Genomic DNA, 21,286 nt, shown 5'->3' with positions numbered 1-21,286 from the left:
TCATATCTGTCAGGATCAACTCTATCTTATGCCACTTTTGTCCCACTAGAAACTGAACAAAGTCAAAAGTGATTTATCTTCAGTGAGATTGGCCTGAAGGCTCACAAACAACATTTCCTTTGAAAGCTGTACAGTCAGATCCATAAGTAGTTGGATAGTGGCATAGTTTTAGTAGTGCTGTCTCGCTTCACCACCACAATGGAGGTGAAATGAAACAATCAAGATGTGGTGGGAGTGTAGCCTTTTGGCTTTATTTCAAGGTGTTTACAACCATTTTATAATCCTTCCATTTGAAAAGTCCATAAGTAATTTGATAAGTCAGAGGATGGATACATGACCATTCCCATGTCACTGAGTATGTCCTGGATTTCTAATAGATCAGTCATAAAGAAATACAAAAGCAGTATTGTCCTGTAGGGGAAACTGGCCAGTTCCTGTGCTTATGGCTACTGAAAATGGAGCAACTATGTATACAAATGGTCTGCGATAGAAGTACATCTGTTTCCAAACACTCCATTGTTGTGCTGCACAGATGCAAAATTCTTAAATTCTGTCAATATTCATATACTTATGGACTTGACTGTATGACTGGTAAAGGTAGCAAAGGGCCCACAGACATCAGGATTCTAAACGATGTGACGTCTATCAACTTAACAGCTAGTTGGTATATGAAAAGGAAAACAATCAAACATAGTTTGTGGAAAAGCAAAAATCGAACATATTTTCATCCATAAACAACAAGCTGTGTCAAGCATTCATTGGTTTAATGTGACCATCAGATCATCCACGATGTTGTGATCATAACAATTAAGGCAAATTCAGCCAATCTCCATCAATTCTGCACACCCTTGCAATTTTGTCCAGTCAGCACAATGTTTCTGCAAATATGAAAAATCTAAATCGATTCTCGCGAGTTTCACTGATTTAAATGGTCTCCTACACAACACATTGAGCTGCACGTCAGCAAACTAACATCCTGTGGCTACAGTAGTAGCTCAGCACCACCAATGTGTGAATGTGCAAGTGAATAAATACTAATGTAACTTGGAAGCACTCTGGTAGCAACAATAAGGTGCTCTATAAATCCAAGTCTTTAATAAGTGGAAAAGACTAATGCATGGAAAAAAGACAAGACAAATCACCATGACACAGATGAAGATCGATTGCAAGTTCTGGATAAATTAAGGTGAGTTTGATTAAATATGTATGATTAAGCGGTAACATTAGTACAATATAAATCACAAAGTGATAGAGGCATTCTTGCCTGTTTGCGTGACAAATTGTGTGTGTGCATGAGAGACACGATGGAGAGACCAACGACATATTAGTTTCAAACAACATTGTCTAAAGGGTAGGCTATTTTGGAGTGACCAATTTATTTTTTATCGATCATGATTGCAAGTGATGTGATAATGTATTGCTTTCTCAATGATTTGTCAAGTTCGGCTCGCTGGTTGCAGTACAGTCAACATTCCACTGTATAAGACAGACCACTCTACAAGAAAAAGATTCTTGTGGGAAAATGTTTCATCTCTTGAATATTTGTAATCTTGAGGCTTTTTTGTTAAGGTTACTTAGAATACTGGAACGCTGGAAGAAGTTCCCTTCGATTATTATTGTATAACACAAACAAAATCAACACCACTACTCCCAACTAACCAAAGACACACCCCCACCCTGTGCTAACCCCCACACCTTGAGGACCACAGGGGAACAGCCGAACCACCAAGCAACATTCCATTAAGATGTCCACACTGTGGGCTACTGCCTAGGGGACCTAGAGGGCACCAGAGGGCCACAACCTGCGACTCCAGCCATATGTATGAGGGTCTCCCACTGCCCCCCAAGCACTATAGCTCCCTAGTCATGTATTGGAGTACATGAATAGTTTGTGGCTGTGGCTGCTTCCAGACAGCCACTAACCAGTCTCCATGACCACCTCACTACCCAACACTTAGGGTACTGAATGTAGCCATTTTGGATATTTTGGCCATGGGATCAATGGAGTATGGGCATACAAGGCGGAAACTGTTGGGGCTGGTCTACAGCTAGCAAACCATGCCCCCATCTCACCCCACTCCCCAAGCCCTTAATCCCATAATCCCAAAGACTACCCAAATGAAGATTTGGTGATTGAATAATGTTAAGATGCCACGGGTGGTACAGTTCAGGTGCGGGCACAGACATTCCCATGTCAGGAATCAGTCCAAACCCCACCTACATCCCAAGCCCTACGTGTCTAACATTCAGCTGAAATGCAACAAAGCCAGAAGAGATCAGGGTGGGCTGACTGCACCATTGAAGTGTAACTCCACCAAAACTCACAGACCAACCGCTGTATAAGCCCAACATGTAAAGTTACAACATACTTGAGTGGAGGAGGCAAGGGATAAGCGGGGTGTGGCAACCTGAAGGAGGCCCACCAAGGAATGAGGGAGTACATCTGGAACGCTGATGCCAATCACCTGACCTTCTTGGGAAATATCATCCCAATTTACACCATTAAACTTTATTTGACAGAAAACACAACAGTCAGACATGTGCCAGTGAATTTTACAGTCAGATATTAAAAAAAGATTTGTCTTAGTGCAGTAACAAATACACTGCTCTGTTTTTTTCTCTCTCAAGCTTAGCAGAGGTGATGTCGGCCGTGAGTCTGTGGTGGCAGCTGCCTCCTCCTGCTTTGGTGATTTTTATCACTCGCTCACTCTCTTTATCTCCTTCTGTATTGTTCTATCATGCTGAAAAGACTGCTGAGTTGAACTGTGAGAACAAGACGTCTTTAACAAGTCATCTCCAATCAGTAGATGAAAAATCTCACATTCACAAACTCATGGATTTTCTTTCCTACATTACTTTTTGTCTCGTTACTATAAAAGCTGCATTTATAGGGTTCAGTTCTGCTAATTAATCCACAAGGACTCCTCTCTCTCTGTTTCTGTCCCATTAGCACGCGTGTGTGCCAACACACTCGTTAAAGTCAAACAGACTCCCAGCGGCCTGCGTGTACTCTGTAAACGCATGAAGGTCACTCCTAACACGTTTAGCAGCTCCAGAGTGATGTTTCGGAGCTGCGGGGTCATGTTTGTTTTTAACTCAGCATTACATCGTAATTCTCCCCTTGTTAGACCGGGGACATTCCTCAGAGTACAGCACCATTAAATCTGGTTTGCGGAGAAGGTGGTCGTGTTGAATAGTGCCACGTGTTGCTGCAAGATCATTTTTAATGGTGAAGAACAGAGAGAATTTATGTGTAACAGTACTTTTGCAAATACAATTTGCAATACTTCGGCTGGATATAGCACAGCCTATGTGTCAATCTCACCACTGTGTAAAGGGCGTGAAAGCTTTACTTCGGTGGAGGCATATCAAAGCAATGACATGGCCAGGAAACACTCCAGATCTTGGCCCGATTGACAGTTTGTGGTGGAAATTAAGAATGTTGTTCTATGTCAAGGCTCCGTCCTGCAGTTCTGATCTGTCAACAGCTATTTGATAAAGTTGGAACCATCTTGACAGAGAACACCGATTGTAATGAATGAAATCCATAGAAGAATTCAGGCTGTCATAAACAACAAAGTAGTAATTGTGATTCTTTTTGATGATGATTCCATACTTTTTAACTGCAATGAATCTGGAAAGCAATATGCCATTAATTCACACAACCACATTTTTATTTTGTTGGAGATATTTCACATCTGTGATTTGTAGAGTTGAAAATAAAACTGGAATTATTTCTGGACGAGGCTTAAGCATGAATCAGTGTCTCTGCTATAGTTGTAGGGAGGAAATCCTCTGTATTCCCTTTTATTTTGTTTTTCTTCATTATTTTAATGTTGTATTTCAGGGTGTAACACCATATCGGGTATCCTGAAAATCCTATCATGGAACTTGTATTAAATCAAACCGCATTTTGATATTACACCATGACATTATGATACAATTAAAATCAACTACTTCAGGGAAGACGTATACGAGTATTTCTTAAAAGATGAAATAACATAAAATACATAGATAACCAGTGATACAAATTTTGGATCACAGTTATTTGTTTGTTCAATGTTAAAGTTTTACTACTGTTGAAATTACTCCATAATGGGCATGAGTGGGGATGTAATAATGTACAGTGATCGATTAAAGTATTCTGGAGCTAATGTATTTTACCCTTAGCCTTCACTGATATATTTTCAAGTCTTGTACATGTACCTGACAGTGGCCTCTCCTCCAGTCCTCTTCAGACTGTTTGGGTTGCGGATCAGCTTGTCCAGCATGTTGACAATCTGTCCAAATTTAGGCCGGTCCGCCCTCTCCCTCTGCCAGCAGTCCAACATGAGCTGGTGGAGCGCCACGGGGCAGTCCATGGGTGGGGGCAGTCGATAGCCCTCATCGATAGCTTTGATCACCTAGGATTAAGTTTAATGAGAGTAAACAGACACAACCTGTGTTGGACAGTATTACTACAGGTAGTCGAGGATTTGAAAGGGTTCAAGGGGTGAAAATGAAAAACAGAAACAATTGATCTCGGAACAAAAGTAAAACCAGAAACTTTATATGTTTTTAATGTTCCAGAACAAAAACCTGTGCCTGAAATAACATTGTCTTGGACATCAACTTAATCCGTGTGTGGTGGACAGGCTAACACGTAAACATGTTGGAAGTAAAACTTCAACAATGTGGCCAACATAGCCCAGCTTAACTGCAGCATTAGCAAAAATATAGCCTATATAAATAGGCATTTTTATAGTGTCCAAAAGATACATATTGTTATGCCACAGCCTTACATTATTAACTGGTATTTCATTTGGTTCTAAATGATGTGGTAACAGTAATTTTAAGGTAGAACTCAAAACTGGAAATTTTAAATTAAGAGTTTTTCTGATAACTAACTGTAAAAAAGAATTGTGGTTTGAAGCCTGACTGTTATTATCAATAATGTAATTCCCTTTATATTGAACTCTGTTGTTATTCACAAATTTAAGTTTAATTACATTTGTTAGCAGGATTACGGCAAAACTACCACACAGATTTTGATGAAATTTTCGCCACAGATAGATATTAGGCCATGGAAGAACCCATTAAATTTTGGAGGTGATCCGGATCTGGATTCTCGATCAAGATTTCAGTTTACATAAGATTTGAAGGATTACGTCAAAACTACTTCACAGATTCTTACCAAATTTGCACCACAGATACATATTAGGGCATGGAAGACTCCACTGAATTTTGGTGATGATTCGTATCCAGATTGGCGGCCGTCAGTAATCTTGGATTGCTCTTGTTTCCCATGTTGCATTTCTACCAGTGGTGTTGTATTTCTTTTTTTCTAACTAGAAGACAGATGATTCAGCAGTTGTAACAGTATCTCTCTCTTTCTCTCTCTCTCTCTCTCTCTCTACATACTGTAATTTCGAATTATTTTTTAACAACCAAATGAACTGAAATGAACTGATTACAGCTACTATATGTTGTGCTACTTCTGAATTTTATGCAGCAAGTTCAACATCTAAGTACCTGAGCCATCAGCTTCACAAACATTTAGTTATGCATGAAATACATTCCTAATCATTATTAATAGTAGTAGAAATGTGAATTCACTGTATAATGAGAAAAGGGAATTCTCTGCTGGTGTTTCATAACCACTGCAGGTAAATTATATTAAATAACTATGTTGAAATGATGAAGTATCTTTTAAAAAATGTTTGACAGCACACAAGAGACGAGGTAACATGGTTTGAGCATTAATATCACATCAGCGGCGTGTGCATTATTGATGAAAACACTGCACACAATTCGGTTTATGAACTACGAGATCTATTAGTTTCTGTCATGGCTTACATCTTGGTTGCTCATGTCCCAATATGGCCGCTCGCCATATGACATCACCTCCCACATGACGATGCCGTAGCTCCACACATCGCTGGCTGAGGTAAACTTCCTGTAAGCGATTGCCTCCGGGGCCGTCCAGCGGATGGGGATCTTCCCTCCCTGTAATTGAAAGATGGGCTGGTTAATGAAAGCTGACAAAACAGACAGGGAAGGTGAAGAAGAAGAAGAAGAAGAAGCAGCAGAGTTGCACCGCTCGCTCAGGAGAACACTCCCTCGCACACAAACTCACCCTGGTGGTATAAGCAGCTTCAGGATCATCCTCCAGCACGCGGGACATGCCGAAATCTGACACCTTACACACCAGGTTGCTGTTTACTAAGATGTTACGAGCCGCCAGGTCGCGATGGACGTAGCTCATGTCTGACAGGTATTTCATGCCCGAAGCGATTCCACGCAGGATGCCAACCAGCTGGATAACTGTGAAGCGACCATCGTTCTTCTGCAAAAATAAACAAACAAACAAATGTATTGCCGTTAAAATGTTAAACAGGCATTGTTTATCACGTGTTGTTGAATTATGTTTTACAATATTTCACCTCTATTTATCTGTTCATAATGATTCTAAGGATGATTTTTTTTAAAAGAACTGAGACTGGCCATTATACACCAATACAACAATATAGAAATAAAAAACATCATTATTTAGATTTTCATGGATCTTTTGCATCTGTATTACACTTTGTCCCATATTAAATGTATTTGTATTCTCAAAAGCATTACGCAAAACACGTAATACACTGTTGCCTTTTAAACATTTCCAAACTTATTTTATTCATTTATTGAGTGAAGATTATGACACATAATTACACAGATGCTTCAGACACACCTGGATTTTAAAAGCACAAACCTCCACCAAGGCCACATATTCTCCACCAAAAAAAATACCCAGTTTCATTTGCATTTAGCAACATGTCTGGTTTCCTATTAATTTATTTATCTGCTTAGAAAATTTCATCGGGATCCATTGATAAATATGTGAGATCAGTGCTGCTATTTCTTTAACATTCTTCTGGATCCAGAAGAATGTTCCAGATTGACTCAAAAAATACACAAATTATTTCCTATGCAATTATTCATCTGCTCAAAAAATGTTGCTAAATTTCATTACTAATAAATTATTTGAAGTAAGTCTTCTTGAATGCTTTAAATGTCTTCTGGATCCAAAATATGTTCCAGATCAAATAAAAAAAAGCCCTCATTTTCTAGGACATTAACCATCTGTTCACCAAACTTCACCAAGATCCTGACAAATTTTTGAGTGAAATGTTGCTATGTGCCAAACACTAGTCTGGATATCAGTTCCAGAATATATTCCAGATCACCTCCAAAATCGACTGACTTATTTTCTGGAAGATTGTGTATCTGCTCACCAAATTTCATTGAAATTCACTTATTACTTTTTGAGTTATCTTGCAAACAGACAAACAAATGGTGGCACAAACATTACCTCCTGGGCAGAGGTAATTAGGCATTTAAAAAAACTCTTGATAACTTATTTCAATTTTATTTAATAAGTTAGCAATTATGAAGTTCAAGAATAATTTTTAAATCATTTTAAAAAGCTTGACTTTTGTCCAATATAGTGTGACGACATTAATATCACGCAAGAATGAATAAAAATAGAGAGAAGTGTGTGCAGGCGTAAGGAACGACAAACTGCAGACCCAGCTTTATTCCTGTCACAGTACATTAAAGTGCTCCTGTGCTTTAAAACTGCATTTAAACACCAGTGATTTAATCGCTTTGAAAATAAAGCTCATAAGGTCCACTCTGATGGCACTGCAGTTTTTTGTGTTATAACTCATCCTATAATTGGATCCCAAAATAATTGCCGCCGAGTGGAGAATTCATACTTACTGTACATTAAGATAAAAGAGCATATTTGCACTGTGATTTGACAAAAGAGTACTGTATGCATTCCGTTACTTCTTATTCTCATGTTCACAGATATACATCTCGAAATGTTGCAGTCGATAATCATGACTAATGGGCATGTGAAGATGATTCCATGATATAGCGCACGGTTTGCTGATGTAAAGCAATAGACAGAACATGTGATGTGTGCAAAAACAATTGTATGTCTGTAATGTAATGCCAGTGCAACCTTGATACGTCTAGAAAACCTCCCAGCAATATCACGGCATCTACAATGACATTACAGGCCCCGTGGAAATGAAAGAGATTACAATGTACATCCGCGTTTATGATGGACAAAAAGAAAAAAGAATATTTCAAAACTCTTGTAAATTCCAACATGATTAAAACAAGACACAGTGCAATACATAATGATGGAATATACCATCCTGGACCCCCTATGACTTTTCAAGAAATGGACAAGGTTTCTAACAAAGACCATTTGGGATCCATGAAAGACAACAGCTATGATCATTGAAAAATACTGCACCATGAGTGAAGTGAAAAAATGTACTATTACCAAGTACATTTGTTAACTTTTTCATCCAAATATCTAGTTACACTTAACATAAGACAATCATTTGTGGTTAAGTAAAATTTCAATAGCATATAAAGAACTATTTTGAGATGATGCATCTTAAAACCTTTATGAAAATTCAGTAAGGTATATCTTATATATTATATTCCAATTCTAAGGTGGAACTATGTCAGTATACTAAGGTATATTTAAATATCTAAAAAGGAAGAGTACAATAGAAGAATAGAAAAGAGTAGAGTAGAGCCACTTAGCCACTTATGTCTTAAAAGCCTTAAATTTTGAAACCCTGAGTGTCTTGGAAATATCTTTTTACTCATTTTTTAGATGAAACAAACTCATAGCACTTCCTGGTATTAGTGCAGTACAGCTCAAAATGAGTTTTCTTATCTAATTTTTTGAACTTATTTCAAGGGGAAAAGTGCCAATGTAAAAAATCTTTCACAAACAGCACAGAAGCCAAAAATCTCATGGCGAGTCAAAAAAACATTTCATGCCTGTCTCTCAGACCGAACGGTCCCCCCTAAAAATCTGTCCCCTTTTGCATACTGCGCATACGTCAATTCGGAGCATCAGCAGCGATTCACCGATTATTGCCTCATTTCTGCTTCAAACTGCACTCCAGTTATCATGTATCTCAGCGACAGATATCTGAAGCTTTTGTACAACAATCATTTCCACACAAATTCAGCCTATTTCATAATAAAAGACGGGTCAGCCTTCAGAGCGCCACAGCAGCACGTCTGAGCCTGACTCTCTGAGTCTGACTCTCTACACCCAAACCGATCATAGGGAACAATGTGATGATTAAACATCAGATGACAAAGTAAATCTCTCTTAAATCATTCTAAAATCAGTTATAAGATGAAACGAGGCGATAATCTGTTAATCGCTGCTGATGCTCTGAAATGACGTATGCACAGTATGCAAAAGGGGACTGATTTTTTTTGTGGGGATCGTTCAGTCTGTGACTGTTTGACTTAACAAGCCCTTTAATGTATAGTACTGTGCAAATGTTTTATGCACAATTTATGCATCACAAAACATTAAAAATGATGACAACCTGATAAATATTCATAAATAAATTAAATGTGTATTGAATTTCAACTTAACAATAACTGATTTGAAAATTGGGATCTATTTTCTATTTTTTATTTTCTGCGTGTTACTGTATGACCCTACCTTTCCATATTTATATAACATTAAAGTTAATGTTCTTTTAAGTGGTAAAAACAAGAAGTAACATTTGAAGCTTTAATAGTGGCCTAATTTATTAAAGATATAACATATAATTGATTGGAAAAGTGTTAATTTTCAGAGCACAAACAGGCAGGATATGGTAACATTCCTCCTAATGCCAACACCAACATTTATTTGGGCTGAGAAATTGAAAATATACTTCTAGCTGGGATCGCATCATGTTCATAATTCATTCCAGTCTATGAAAGTGTGTGGCCCTTTTCAGATTTGATATGTTTGAACCATTCAGGATGTGTATGACTGTGTGTGTGCCAAACCCTGCAAACACGGAGGACAAACCTGCCCCAACGTCCTCGCCACAGAGACGTAAGTCGATCAAGGTTGGATAAAGATTAGTGCAAATGTTTGCGAGCGAGCGCTTGTAATTTTGGTGGATGACATTACAGAGATAAGATGGTTATCAACATGCCCGTGCACGTGTGCAGACAGAAGCACATGACTGACCCTGAGGAATGCATCCAGTGATCCGTTCTCCATGTACTCTGTGATAATCATCACGGGCTTACCTAGAGACAGGGAGACAATGAAAGGCAGATGATTACAGTGGGAAATGATGCACATCACACCGTGGCACAGCAAGTGGCACCTCGAGGGAGTGTGCACGTGTGTGTAAGTAAATGTGGTACCCCATCCCACTCAGCCCTGCAGTGACTTCATTAGCTCATTGTCTTGGTTTCCCTGACGTCCCTCCTCCACCGCTGCACACACAGAGGCATCTCCACAACACACACTCATGCACACACACACACACACACACACACACACCATCTTGTGTTTGTGCAAATACGAACTACCATTGGACATATAATCCAAAGTGTCATCACTGCCGCGCACCCAGAATCCCCGTGGCACTCTGCTCTTGTCACTGTCCGTTCGCCTTCTTGCTCCTCCACCACCTGCAGCTCTGCTGCCACAGCACGTTCATAAGTAGTTGGACACACAGTTTTTGACATTTTGCCTCTGTACACCATCACAGAGGAGTCAAAAGATGTGCCTGGAGTGCAGGTTTTCATCTTTAATTCAAGATTTTAATAAAAATATGACATTGAGAAGCCAAAAATGATTGGACAGATTTTATATATAAGGATTACTGTTCATATAAATCATCACTTTTGCAGCCAGGTTTCTTTTGTCAAGCCAACAAATAGATACATAAACATTTTTAACTCACTGAAATATGTCTTACACGTCATTTGCATCAATCATTAAGAAGTAGAAACAGTACAGTTTGGCACTGTGTGGAAGTCTGTCTAAAGTAGGCAGTTGTCAAAAATGAATGAATTAATGTGCACGAGGAAGTGAGGGAAGGTACCAAGACACCCATGAAAACTGAAGGATTTATAGAGTTTGAGAAACTGCACAGCATAATTTTGTCTGTTGCATCACCATTTATACAGATTGATGGTGGTGTGGAACAGAGAAGGTTTGTCTTCAAAAGAAGCAGCAAAATTTAAGCTTCACATAAGAGACATGAACCAAGACATGGACCATTTTTGTCAATGTCAAACACATATTCAGTTACTTGGGTTACTTCCTGTATCTGTCTCCTAACTTGACATAAGAAAGCTGGCTGTAAAAGTGATGATTTGTAATAAGAATAATCCCTATGTATAGTTTGTCCTTTTACTTGTGGCATCTAAATGTCATGTTTTTGTTGAACCCTGTGAATTCAGGCTGAACGTCTACACTACAAGCACATTTTGAGTGTTTTATTTCAACTTCGCTGTGTTGATGTACTGAGACAAAGCTACAAAAATTGCCTTGATGTCCAAATACTTGTGGACCTGGTTGTAACACCTTTCATTTGCTTTATTTTTTTGGGGTTTCTTGCTCACGCTCTTTCCCGCCACCCCTTGCACTCCTCGTCTGGTCTTTTTTACCCCATCCTGTCATTTTCCAAGTGCTAGAGTGTCTGTGTGTCTAAGTGTGCCGGGGGCAGGCGGTGGGGAGGTCCCTGTCTGTCGTTGTCTCTTAGGACATTGGATGGATACTGGGAATGAGGACAGGAGTAAAGGAAGAGAAGAAGAAGGAAAGGAGCGTGACTTGTTTTTGTCCAAAAACGACAGCAGGCCGGTGCCTAACCAGCCATGGAACAACACATGCTGCGGAGCGCCGCAAATTCCTTCTAGTCAGTGTGGCTGTCCTGTGCACTTTATGTCAGGCGGTGCAGTGAAGGTACACATTAAAGTGGCTCAAAGAAGTGCTGAGTTGGCCATTTTGGGGCTCCGCTTGCAGTCGCAGACAGCTTGGAGGTTGGCAGCTGAGGTCTTGAAGGTGAAGTTCCTCCGCTCCCCAGCAGGCCGCTTTGCAATGCCAAGAGGCCGTCAGTCACCGCCTTACCCGCCGCGTGATTGGCACACCATTAATTACGGGGCAATTCTGCCATGCCCCCAAAAAAGAGGAAGTGGAGTTAAAGTTGGGGGAGAGCGGGGGCCCTCTTTTTCAGCCATCTTTGTTCCCTTTGTTTGGCGCCTGTGCCCCGGGGCTGCCGGTGACTGACAGCTCCCCAATCAAGTCTGAGGAGCGTCTGACCTGCGACCTTAAACTCTCACCTTCCCAGCCCTGCCCTCTTCCTCACAGGCTATTTGCATGCTAATTCCTTGTTTACTGAATCCGCCATACCGCTTTTGACAATGAACTCCGGGTAAGGGCTCCGCTGCCGGGCTGATTATCACCTGCCAACAAATCAGGGGAAGGGGACAAACGCAACAGGGGACGATATTGGTGCAAAAGCTCTCGGGAGGCTCTCAGTTTGCTGTGAACAAAGCGCCGGCTCAGCCCTGGCATTTAAAAGCGGATCTTATTGAAATCAGCACGCTCTCACCTTATGTAAATCAAGCTTTAATTGTAAGGCCTCTGATTTTAAGCTCCAGGAGAAGCTGGTTTTAATTACAAAGACGTGTGATAGCAGCATACAGCAAGGTGGACGGCAGCCAGCGGTGAGGCATTTCTGCACTTTTATGTATTTTTAGAGGCTATTTAGCGTTGCTTCATAATTAATAAGCTTTAATTGGCTCCATCGGACATGCCTGGAAAGTGAAGCCAGGTTGAGAATTTACTTTCTCTTGATTATGTTGGTGGTGGGAGCAATCCAAATAATGGATTTTGAAGGACTAATTTTGCAAAAACAGCTCGAGTAAAGCTCCCAAAGAGTAAGAGTAGGAGGAGGCGTAGTGGAAGTCATCGAATGAGTTTCTCATCTTCCTTTCGTGTTGCTTCGTAGCTTATCGTTGTCTTTTTTCATCTCTCATTCCGTCTCTTTCTGCTGCAGCCTCCGGTTCAGTAGTTTTACCACCCACTGCATTTTCCCTTTGTCGTCCTTGCCGTTGTTCTTTATCTTTCCTGTAATCCATCAGCTCCTAAGCACTTTCCCGCCTCTTGCTCTCCGAGTCTCTATGTGCGCCTTCTCCGGCGACTGCGCGTCTCTGATTTCTGCCCCGTCCTCTTGTCCGTGAGAGGTCATTCCCCGCAGTGAGAGGTGCGATAGGTGATAAGCAATTGGGCTGCTGTTCACTTTCAGCTCCAGCCGGATAAGATAAGTGCACATGGCCACGTGCATCTGTCTGTGTGCACGGCTGTCTGGATGTAAGAGAGTTTTATCTGGCGCAGATAGGACGGGGCTGTTGTGTCACCAAATATTAAGGCCGCTCATCCATCTAACCGGAGCCGAGGCTGGCCATCACCTGTGGTTACGCTCACGCACACATGCATGCAATCAAAGGCGTGCACACTCCAGCATGTGCTGACAAGAATTTAGACACACGTGTTCACCTCAAACCTGACAAATAGCATCGAAGGAAGGTGGAAAAGGGAGACAGAGAAAGAGAGAGAGAGAGAAAAGGGCAAGGGCAGAGGGAGAGAGATTTGGCTGGTGTTTTGTGGCTGTGCAGCAGCAGATAGAGGAGGGATAGGGTATCACTCCCTAACCCTAAACACATTTACAACTGACACCATGATTAATGAGTCTGGTGCCGGACTACAGGGTCTGTTTCTGAACCCATTAGACCCCTCCCAACTGCCCAGTTACCTCTACACACCCCCCCTACCAATGTTGGACCCCTTCCATCTGGACAAAACCCACCTGGGGATACCACCAGTTATAAGCACTCATATATGTGAATTATAGATATTTTGGACCACGTGCAACATTGGTGGTCATATATATTTCGAAGCTGTAGGTGCAAAAGCCAAAAACTCTGAAAAAGTACACATTTACATGCTTTATGTGGTCGTGTGCACACAACCACACGAAGACACCTTTAGCAGTTGCAAAATTCTTTTATAATTCATCCAAAGCCACATTTGTGGTTAGTAATGATTTATGTTTAAAATTTGCTATTACTCTTTTTTTAACATGAAAAATGGACATCAGAAGTGACTGACCTCTCTGTGTTAATATAACCTACATTACAATATGATCCTTGTTACTGAAATACACTCAACACTTTTGGTTTTGCTCCCATTTTGTATGAGATGAACTCAAAGATCTAAAACTTTTTCCACATACACAATATCACCATTTCCTTCAAATATTGTTCACAAACCAGTCTAAATCTGTGATAGTGAGCACTTCTCCTTTGCTGAGATAATCCATCCCACCTCACAGGTGTGCCATATCAAGATGCTGATTAGACACCATGATTAGTGCACAGGTGTGCCTTAGACTGCCCACAATAAAAGGCCACTCTGAAAGGTGCAGTTTTATCACACAGCACAATGCCACAGATGTCGCAAGATTTGAGGGAGCGTGCAATTGGCATGCTGACAGCAGGAATGTCAACCAGAGCTGTTGCTCGTGTATTGAATGTTCATTTCTCTACCATAAGACGTCTCCAAAGGCGTTTCAGAGAATTTGGCAGTACATCCAACCAGCCTCACAACCGCAGACCACGTGTAACCACACCAGCCCATGACCTCCACATCCAGCATGTTCACCTCCAAGATCGTCTGAGACCAGCCACTCGGACAGCTGCTGAAACAATCGGTTTGCATAACCAAAGAATTTCTGCACAAACTGTCAGAAACCGTCTCAGGGAAGCTCATCTGCATGCTCGTCGTCCTCATCGGGGTCTCGACCTGACTCCAGTTCGTCGTCGTAACCGACTTGAGTGGGCAAATGCTCACATTCGCTGGCGTTTGGCACGTTGGAGAGGTGTTCTCTTCATGGATGAATCCCGGTTCACACTGTCCAGGGCAGATGGCAGACAGCGTGTGTGGCGTCGTGTGGGTGAGCGGTTTTCTGATGTCAACGTTGTGGATCGAGTGGCCCATGGTGGCGGTGGGGTTATGGTATGGGCAGGCGTCTGTTATGGACGAAGAACACAGGTGCATTTTATTGATGGCATTTTGAATGCACAGAGATACCGTGACGAGATCCTGAGGTCCATTGTTGTGCCATACATCCAAGAACATCACCTCATGTTGCAGCAGGATAATGCACGGCCCCATGTTGCAAGGATCTGTACACAATTCTTGGAAGCTGAAAATGTCCCAGTTCTTGCATGGCCAGCATACTCACTGGACATGTCACCCATTGAGCATGTTTGGGATGCTCTGGACCGGCGTATACGACAGCGTGTACCAGTTCCTGCCAATATCCAGCAACTTCACACAGCCATTGAAGAGGAGTGGACCAACATTCCACAGGCCACAATTGACAACCTGATCAACTCTATGCGAAGGAGATGTGTTGCACTGCATGAGGCAAATGGTGGTCACACCAGATACTGACTGGTATCCCCCCCCAATAAAACAAAATTGCACCTTTCAGAGTGGCCTTTTATTGTGGGCAGTCTAAGGCACACCTGTGCACTAATCATGGTGTCTAATCAGCATCTTGATATGGCACACCTGTGAGGTGGGATGGATTATCTCAGCAAAGGAGAAGTGCTCACTATCACAGATTTAGACTGGTTTGTGAACAATATTTGAGGGAAATGGTGATATTGTGTATGTGGAAAAAGTTTTAGATCTTTGAGTTCATCTCATACAAAATGGGAGCAAAACCAAAAGTGTTGCGTTTATATTTTTGTTGAGTGTAGTTTTCAGTCACATTTTAAGTAAGTAAAATAACTCAAAGATATTACACAAAAGAATTTTTTGACAATTACTCATAAAAAAAAAAATCATCTCACACCATCCCTAAGGGCCCCTTCACACATAACCCGATTGAAGCTGACTAGTGCACGAAGGAGGAATTGCATGCCATTCGTGAAAAATCGGAGCCGCCTCAAACGCCTCGTACACCTGCCGCCACAACCGTTCGTGCGCATCAGCGGGCAAAAGACAGCGAGTGCCCTGCAAGTGTTCATTCGACCCCTCTCAAGGCAGGCGGCACCTACATTCACATGATTATACCCAACTCAACACACCACACACATCAAAAAACTAATAAATGTGATTCTTGTGTCCGTGTAACTGACACCATGTAACTGACACCAAAACGGCTGTTTCACTGAAGACATTATAGGCTTCAGTGTCAGTGATTGGAGAAGCTGTGCACAGTGACACAAGTTCTGTCGCATCAACAGCCACAACTTGACGGTGTCCTGGAACAGAGAAGGATTTTTAGTCTGCAGGTGTTTGTAATTGGCTCTGTGTGTGTCTGTATGTGAACAAAATAAAAAAAAATGGCTGAATGGATTTTTTACCAAACCTGGTGGGAATATTACATCAAGGTCAACAAACATGGTGCAAAATCATATTTGCTGCTATATCTCCACAACCGATAGGGCCGCAGAGATGATAAGTGGTGTCATGATGATGTCACAAGGAAGACATAAGAAGTAGTGAACCCTCTGACACCTTCCATTACACAAGAAAACAAATTCAATCAAGTCTCCCATGTGCATTCTGGGAAACTGTAGGTGAAATTTTGCATCCTTTTAATACAATCCTCTCTGTTCTACTCCACCATGAAGCTGTATAACTGGTGATGCAACAGACAGAAGTTGCACTATGCTCAGTCTTTACATTCACAGCTTCACATGTCTATAACATTTTCAGAGCTGCCCTGGTTGTCTTGGTACATACTTTTATTAGCCTCCTTCACATGCAGTCCCTCAGTTTTTCAGACGTGCATACTTCAGGGAGATTTACCGGACAGTAAGTACTATAATGTTTATATTAATGACTAGAGGTCAGGACATATTCAGTGACTTGGAAATGTTCATGTATCCATCCCCTTCTGCATTCTTTTGGCGTCTCCCATGTTTGCTCAATTTCACGACAGCAGATCCGATAAGAAGCTGCAAGGCACAAATTTTACATCATGTAGAGCAGAGTGAAGGCGGGGTCTTGAATTTTTCTGGCCTGCCGCAGTCTAGCATTCGGGGACTTCAATTGGTACAGAATGCTGCTGCCAGACTTTTGACACTAAGTAGAAGGTTTGACCACATTACACCCATTCTGGCATTCCTTCATTGGCTACCAGTTTCTGCCAGATCGGATTTTAAAGTCTTACTGTTGGTTTATAAAATTGTTCACGGACTGGCACCTTCCTACCTGGCAAACTTGGTTAAGCCCTACGTACCTGCGCAGCCCTTGCATTTACAGCATCCAGGTTTACAGGTCCAACTACATATGGATCTAATTATATGTCACTTTGTCACTGAATCTTTTTCCAGTCTTGCTGACAGAAGGGGTGTGGCAAACGGCAGTTCTTTTCCATTTAAAGGAACAGGCACAGAAACCAGCCAATGTTAAGTCGCCTGTAAACCAGTACCAACTTGCTGAACATGTGTACCATGTGACCCCTTTAAGTGAATTCTATTTGGAGTGAGGAGATCAGAGCCTTGACGACAAAGGTTATCTGCTGTATTTAAAAAATTAATTGTCCACATAAACCAGTTGAGTGAACTTAAAATTCAACCAAATACGAGGATTCACATACATTTGGTGACCACACCCTCGAGGTGAATGATGTTCGGGTGGTCAAACTGGCCCATAATGCTGGCCTCAGACAAGAAATCCCTCCTCTGCTTGTCTGTGTATCCGGCCTTCAGTGTCTTGATGGCCACACAGATCTCTCTCTTCCCCGGCATCTTCAAGCGGCCGCTGCAGACCTCGCCAAACTCGCCTGGAACACATGGCAGGACTGACAACGTGGAAGGATACAATCACTTTGAAAGTGCAAGGCATGGATTATAGGGGAGCAACAATTCACTGATATGAATCAGAAATCAGATTCAGTAAACAATTCAAATACATCGATCCTCACACCGCTGGATCGATCTACAATGGCTTGTAAAAGTAGTCAGCCCCTTGGTATTTCACGCATTTTAATTTGTTTATGCCATTTCAAATACAAAAAGTAAATCAGGCTTCTCAATATAAAAATTTCAAAAATTTTCTTTCTTAGACTCAAACTCAAAGCAAATCTCTACAACCAACCAAGACACCCAGACAACCCAAAGGAAGTTATAGGCTTCTGTGGCTGTGATTGGAAAAATTGTACACAGTACATGGTGCATTTTCTATCCACTGTTATACAGCTTCATGATGAAGTGGAGCAGAGGAGGGCTTTCTTTCACCAAAACATTAAATCTAGGCTTGCATCTCAGATTGACCTTCTAGCAAACTGTAGCTGAACTTTCAGGTCTTCTTTTTAATAAAATCCTCCTCTGCTCCACATGAAGCTGTATAATTGGGGATATAAACTGCAAAATATGTACTGTGCACAATTTCTCCAATCACAGCCACAGAAGCCTATAACTTCTTCTGGGTTGTCTGGGTGTCTTGGTGGCTTTCCTCACTCTTCTCCTTCTTGCACAGTCACTCAGTTTTTGAGAACTGTCGACTCCAAGCAGATTTGCCATAGAGTTCCATACTGTTTGTATTTCTTTATAATTGATGTAATTAAAGTTCAACAAATATTCAATGACTTGGAAATGTTCATGTATCCATCCCCTGACTTGTCTGAAGAAAACTGGTAATTAAACTGATTATTTACAGGTATTATACCAAAGGGGTTGATTACTTATGCAACCCATCATCTTGGCTTTTATATTTTTAATTAATTCATATCAAGTTGTAGAGATTTACTTTCAGTTTGAGTCTAAGGAAGATCATTTTAGAAATTTTTATATTGAGAAGCCTGATTTACTTTTGTATGTGAAATGTCATAAACAAATTAAAATGTGTGAAATACCAAGGGGCTGACTACTTTTGCAAGCCACTGTAAATGCACTATGAACTGGTCCAATTTTGACTATATGAATTACAGCGGAACCTCGACATACGAGCGACTCAACATACGTGTTTTTTGAAATACGAGCTGTCGCTCGGTCCATATTTTTGTTTGGAATACGAGCGGAAATCTAAGTTATGAGTCGCGCTTCGGGATGCCAACGGAGCAAAAAGAAAAGTGGAGAGAAAGAGGAGGAAAAGCTTCTAGTGTGGATGTTAAGGCAGCGGAAGAATACATCACACGTTTTGCGGCACTTGTTGCGAAGGAAGGCTATGTCCTGCAACAAGTGTTTAAATGTGACGAAATTGGATTATTCTGGAAAAAATGCCACGGATGATGTATATATCATCCGTGGCATGCCATGGATGATACGGATGCCACCTCCTAGGGGAGGTGATGGTCCAGTGGTTAAGGTGTTGGGCTTGAGTCCAGAAGATCATGGGTTCAAATCCCCACCTGACTGGAAAATCACTAAGGGCCCTTGGGCAAGGCCTTTAATCCCCTATTGCTCCCGGTGTGTAGTGAGCATCTTGTATGGCAGCACCCTGACATCGGGGTGAATGTGAGGCATAATTGTAAAGTGCTTTGAGCGTCTGATGCAGATGGAAAAGCGCTATATAAATGCAGTCCATTTACCATTTACCATATAACATCAGAGGAGAAGAAGCTGCTTCACTGAAAAGAAACACCCAGAAAAAGTGTCCACTGGTCGTGCTTCAGCACTTTTTAATGACACTTGTCCATCACATTTTGAAAGGCAGGAAGAAGCAAACCTCCTTGGATAAGTTTTTATCCAAAAGACCTGCAAGTTTCAATTAAAGTTACATCTGTATGATCCTTTTAAGGATCTACAGTTTAAATTTAGTTTGTGCACAAACCTCCCTCCCTTCTCCGTAAAACGTAATAAATTTTTTTCCTTTTTTTTATATATATTTTACTATGCACAGGTAAAGTATACATGTCTATTCATAATTTAGAGTGGTCTGGGGATGTTTTACAAGGCTGGAACAGATTCAAATTATTTTAATTATTTTCAATGGCAAAAATTTGTTTGAAATACGAGCAGACTGGCTTGGTAATGGAACAAATTAAATTTGTATCTCAAGGTTCCACTGTAGTTGACTGAAAGTGTTAAGCTGCTACTTCTGCATCTTCAAACTCTCGTAAATGTTCAAAGGTCAGAGCAAAGTTCTGACAGGTTCACAACAACAATTTGAGTTTAAGCAGTGATTAAATGTTTATATTCCCACAATGCTGCATGTCTATGTCTGTGCTTACAGGCTAACATCTGGCTTCATATTCTGTACTGCACTTGATGCTGCTGTATGTGCTGAAGCCTCTAGTGGTGAACAAAAGGAGAGCAGAAGCAGTGCCAAAATGCTGCAGCACAGTAGTAAAAACCTGAAGAAGATCTCTCATCTTTTATGAAATAAGTATGTACTCCTGACTTATTGGAATTTATTATAGAAAATGAATGTCTACTTTAACCCCCTGGGGTCCAAGGGCATTTTTTGGACAGTTCACTCGCCTGGCATAAATGTTTTATTATTGCTGTTAACAGCTCTCCCTGTATCCCACAATCAAGTTTTATGTCTCTTTTTTCAGGACAACCTGTACTTTCAAAATATATATGCTATAGTTGTGTTTTTATAAGTGTAATAAAGGTTTACAATCACAAATAACAAAGAAAAAAGTAAAGCGGAAAATAATTTTCCACACACATTTATTCAAAACACACAACAAACTATAATCAGCAACTGTTTTGACACTTTATAAAGGTAATTTGAGGTTTTGTGTGAAAGACTGTACAACAAAAAAGTTCAAACAATAAACACAAATGCACATTTTGAACAATATATACAAAATGGTCTATGCGTTTATGCTCCAGTCTGACGAGTGGCCCCTCTCCCTCACCTCATTGATATGGTAAACAGTGCTTGATGCCAGAGAGGGAAAGCCACAGAGTAATCCAGTAACATTCAAATGCAAACTAGTGGAGCAATCCTGATAGTTACACACTCTTTGTTTGAGCACATGAGATTGTCATGCGAGGCTCTCTGTCTGCTTTCACTTTCGCTGTGCGTAATGGCGCAGGGTGCATTGGAGGAGTTAGGGGGCTATTCAAACGGGCTAACTAGTAAGATATCACTCCTGAAAACAATCTTTGATTTATCACGTGAGGTAAATCTGCCCTACGATTGGATTTTGGAAAACCATGTGATGGTGAACCAATTCCGATTGGACACTCACATTCCACACGTCATCACACAGCTTCTATGAGGAGGACAAAGATGGCTGATGGTGGATCGAAAGTCCGCGGAGTTAACTTTTCAGCAAAAAAAGTAAGTTTCTATCTCATATCATTAAAAAGTTATTTATAATTTAGTAAAGCTTGGTCCCAGCCATCGTATACGACGGCGTCGGCCCCAGAGGGTTAAACAAAGAATTGTATTGCACCAAATAAAATGGTTCCATAATAAAAAAAATATATAACCCATGAAACA

The 21,286-nt window shown here is 40.9% G+C and overlaps 1 protein-coding gene across 3 annotated transcripts in view; it reads right to left on the bottom strand.

Moving 5' to 3' along the window:
• epha4l (eph receptor A4, like) overlaps positions 1–21,286 on the bottom strand; it is a 120,615-nt gene that overhangs the window by 6,666 nt on the left and 92,663 nt on the right. For 2 of the 3 annotated variants that reach the window (XM_034167831.1, XM_034167832.1), the window contains exons 11-15: positions 17,487–17,690; positions 10,040–10,101; positions 6,116–6,325; positions 5,836–5,985; positions 4,207–4,403 (exon numbers count right to left, since the gene is read on the bottom strand). In XM_034167831.1, the coding sequence (XP_034023722.1) occupies positions 4,207–4,403; positions 5,836–5,985; positions 6,116–6,325; positions 10,040–10,101; positions 17,487–17,690 (823 nt within the window). The remainder of the gene's footprint in view (positions 1–4,206; positions 4,404–5,835; positions 5,986–6,115; positions 6,326–10,039; positions 10,102–17,486; positions 17,691–21,286) is intronic. The other variant, XM_034167833.1, reaches the window with a different exon arrangement.

The sequence above is a fragment of the Thalassophryne amazonica genome, chromosome 4, assembly GCF_902500255.1.
Source record: "Thalassophryne amazonica chromosome 4, fThaAma1.1, whole genome shotgun sequence".
In the NCBI taxonomy this organism is placed as follows: domain Eukaryota; kingdom Metazoa; phylum Chordata; class Actinopteri; order Batrachoidiformes; family Batrachoididae; genus Thalassophryne; species Thalassophryne amazonica.
The sequence above is the reverse complement of the archived record's forward strand: the minus strand, read 5'-3'. Positions and strand labels throughout refer to the sequence as shown.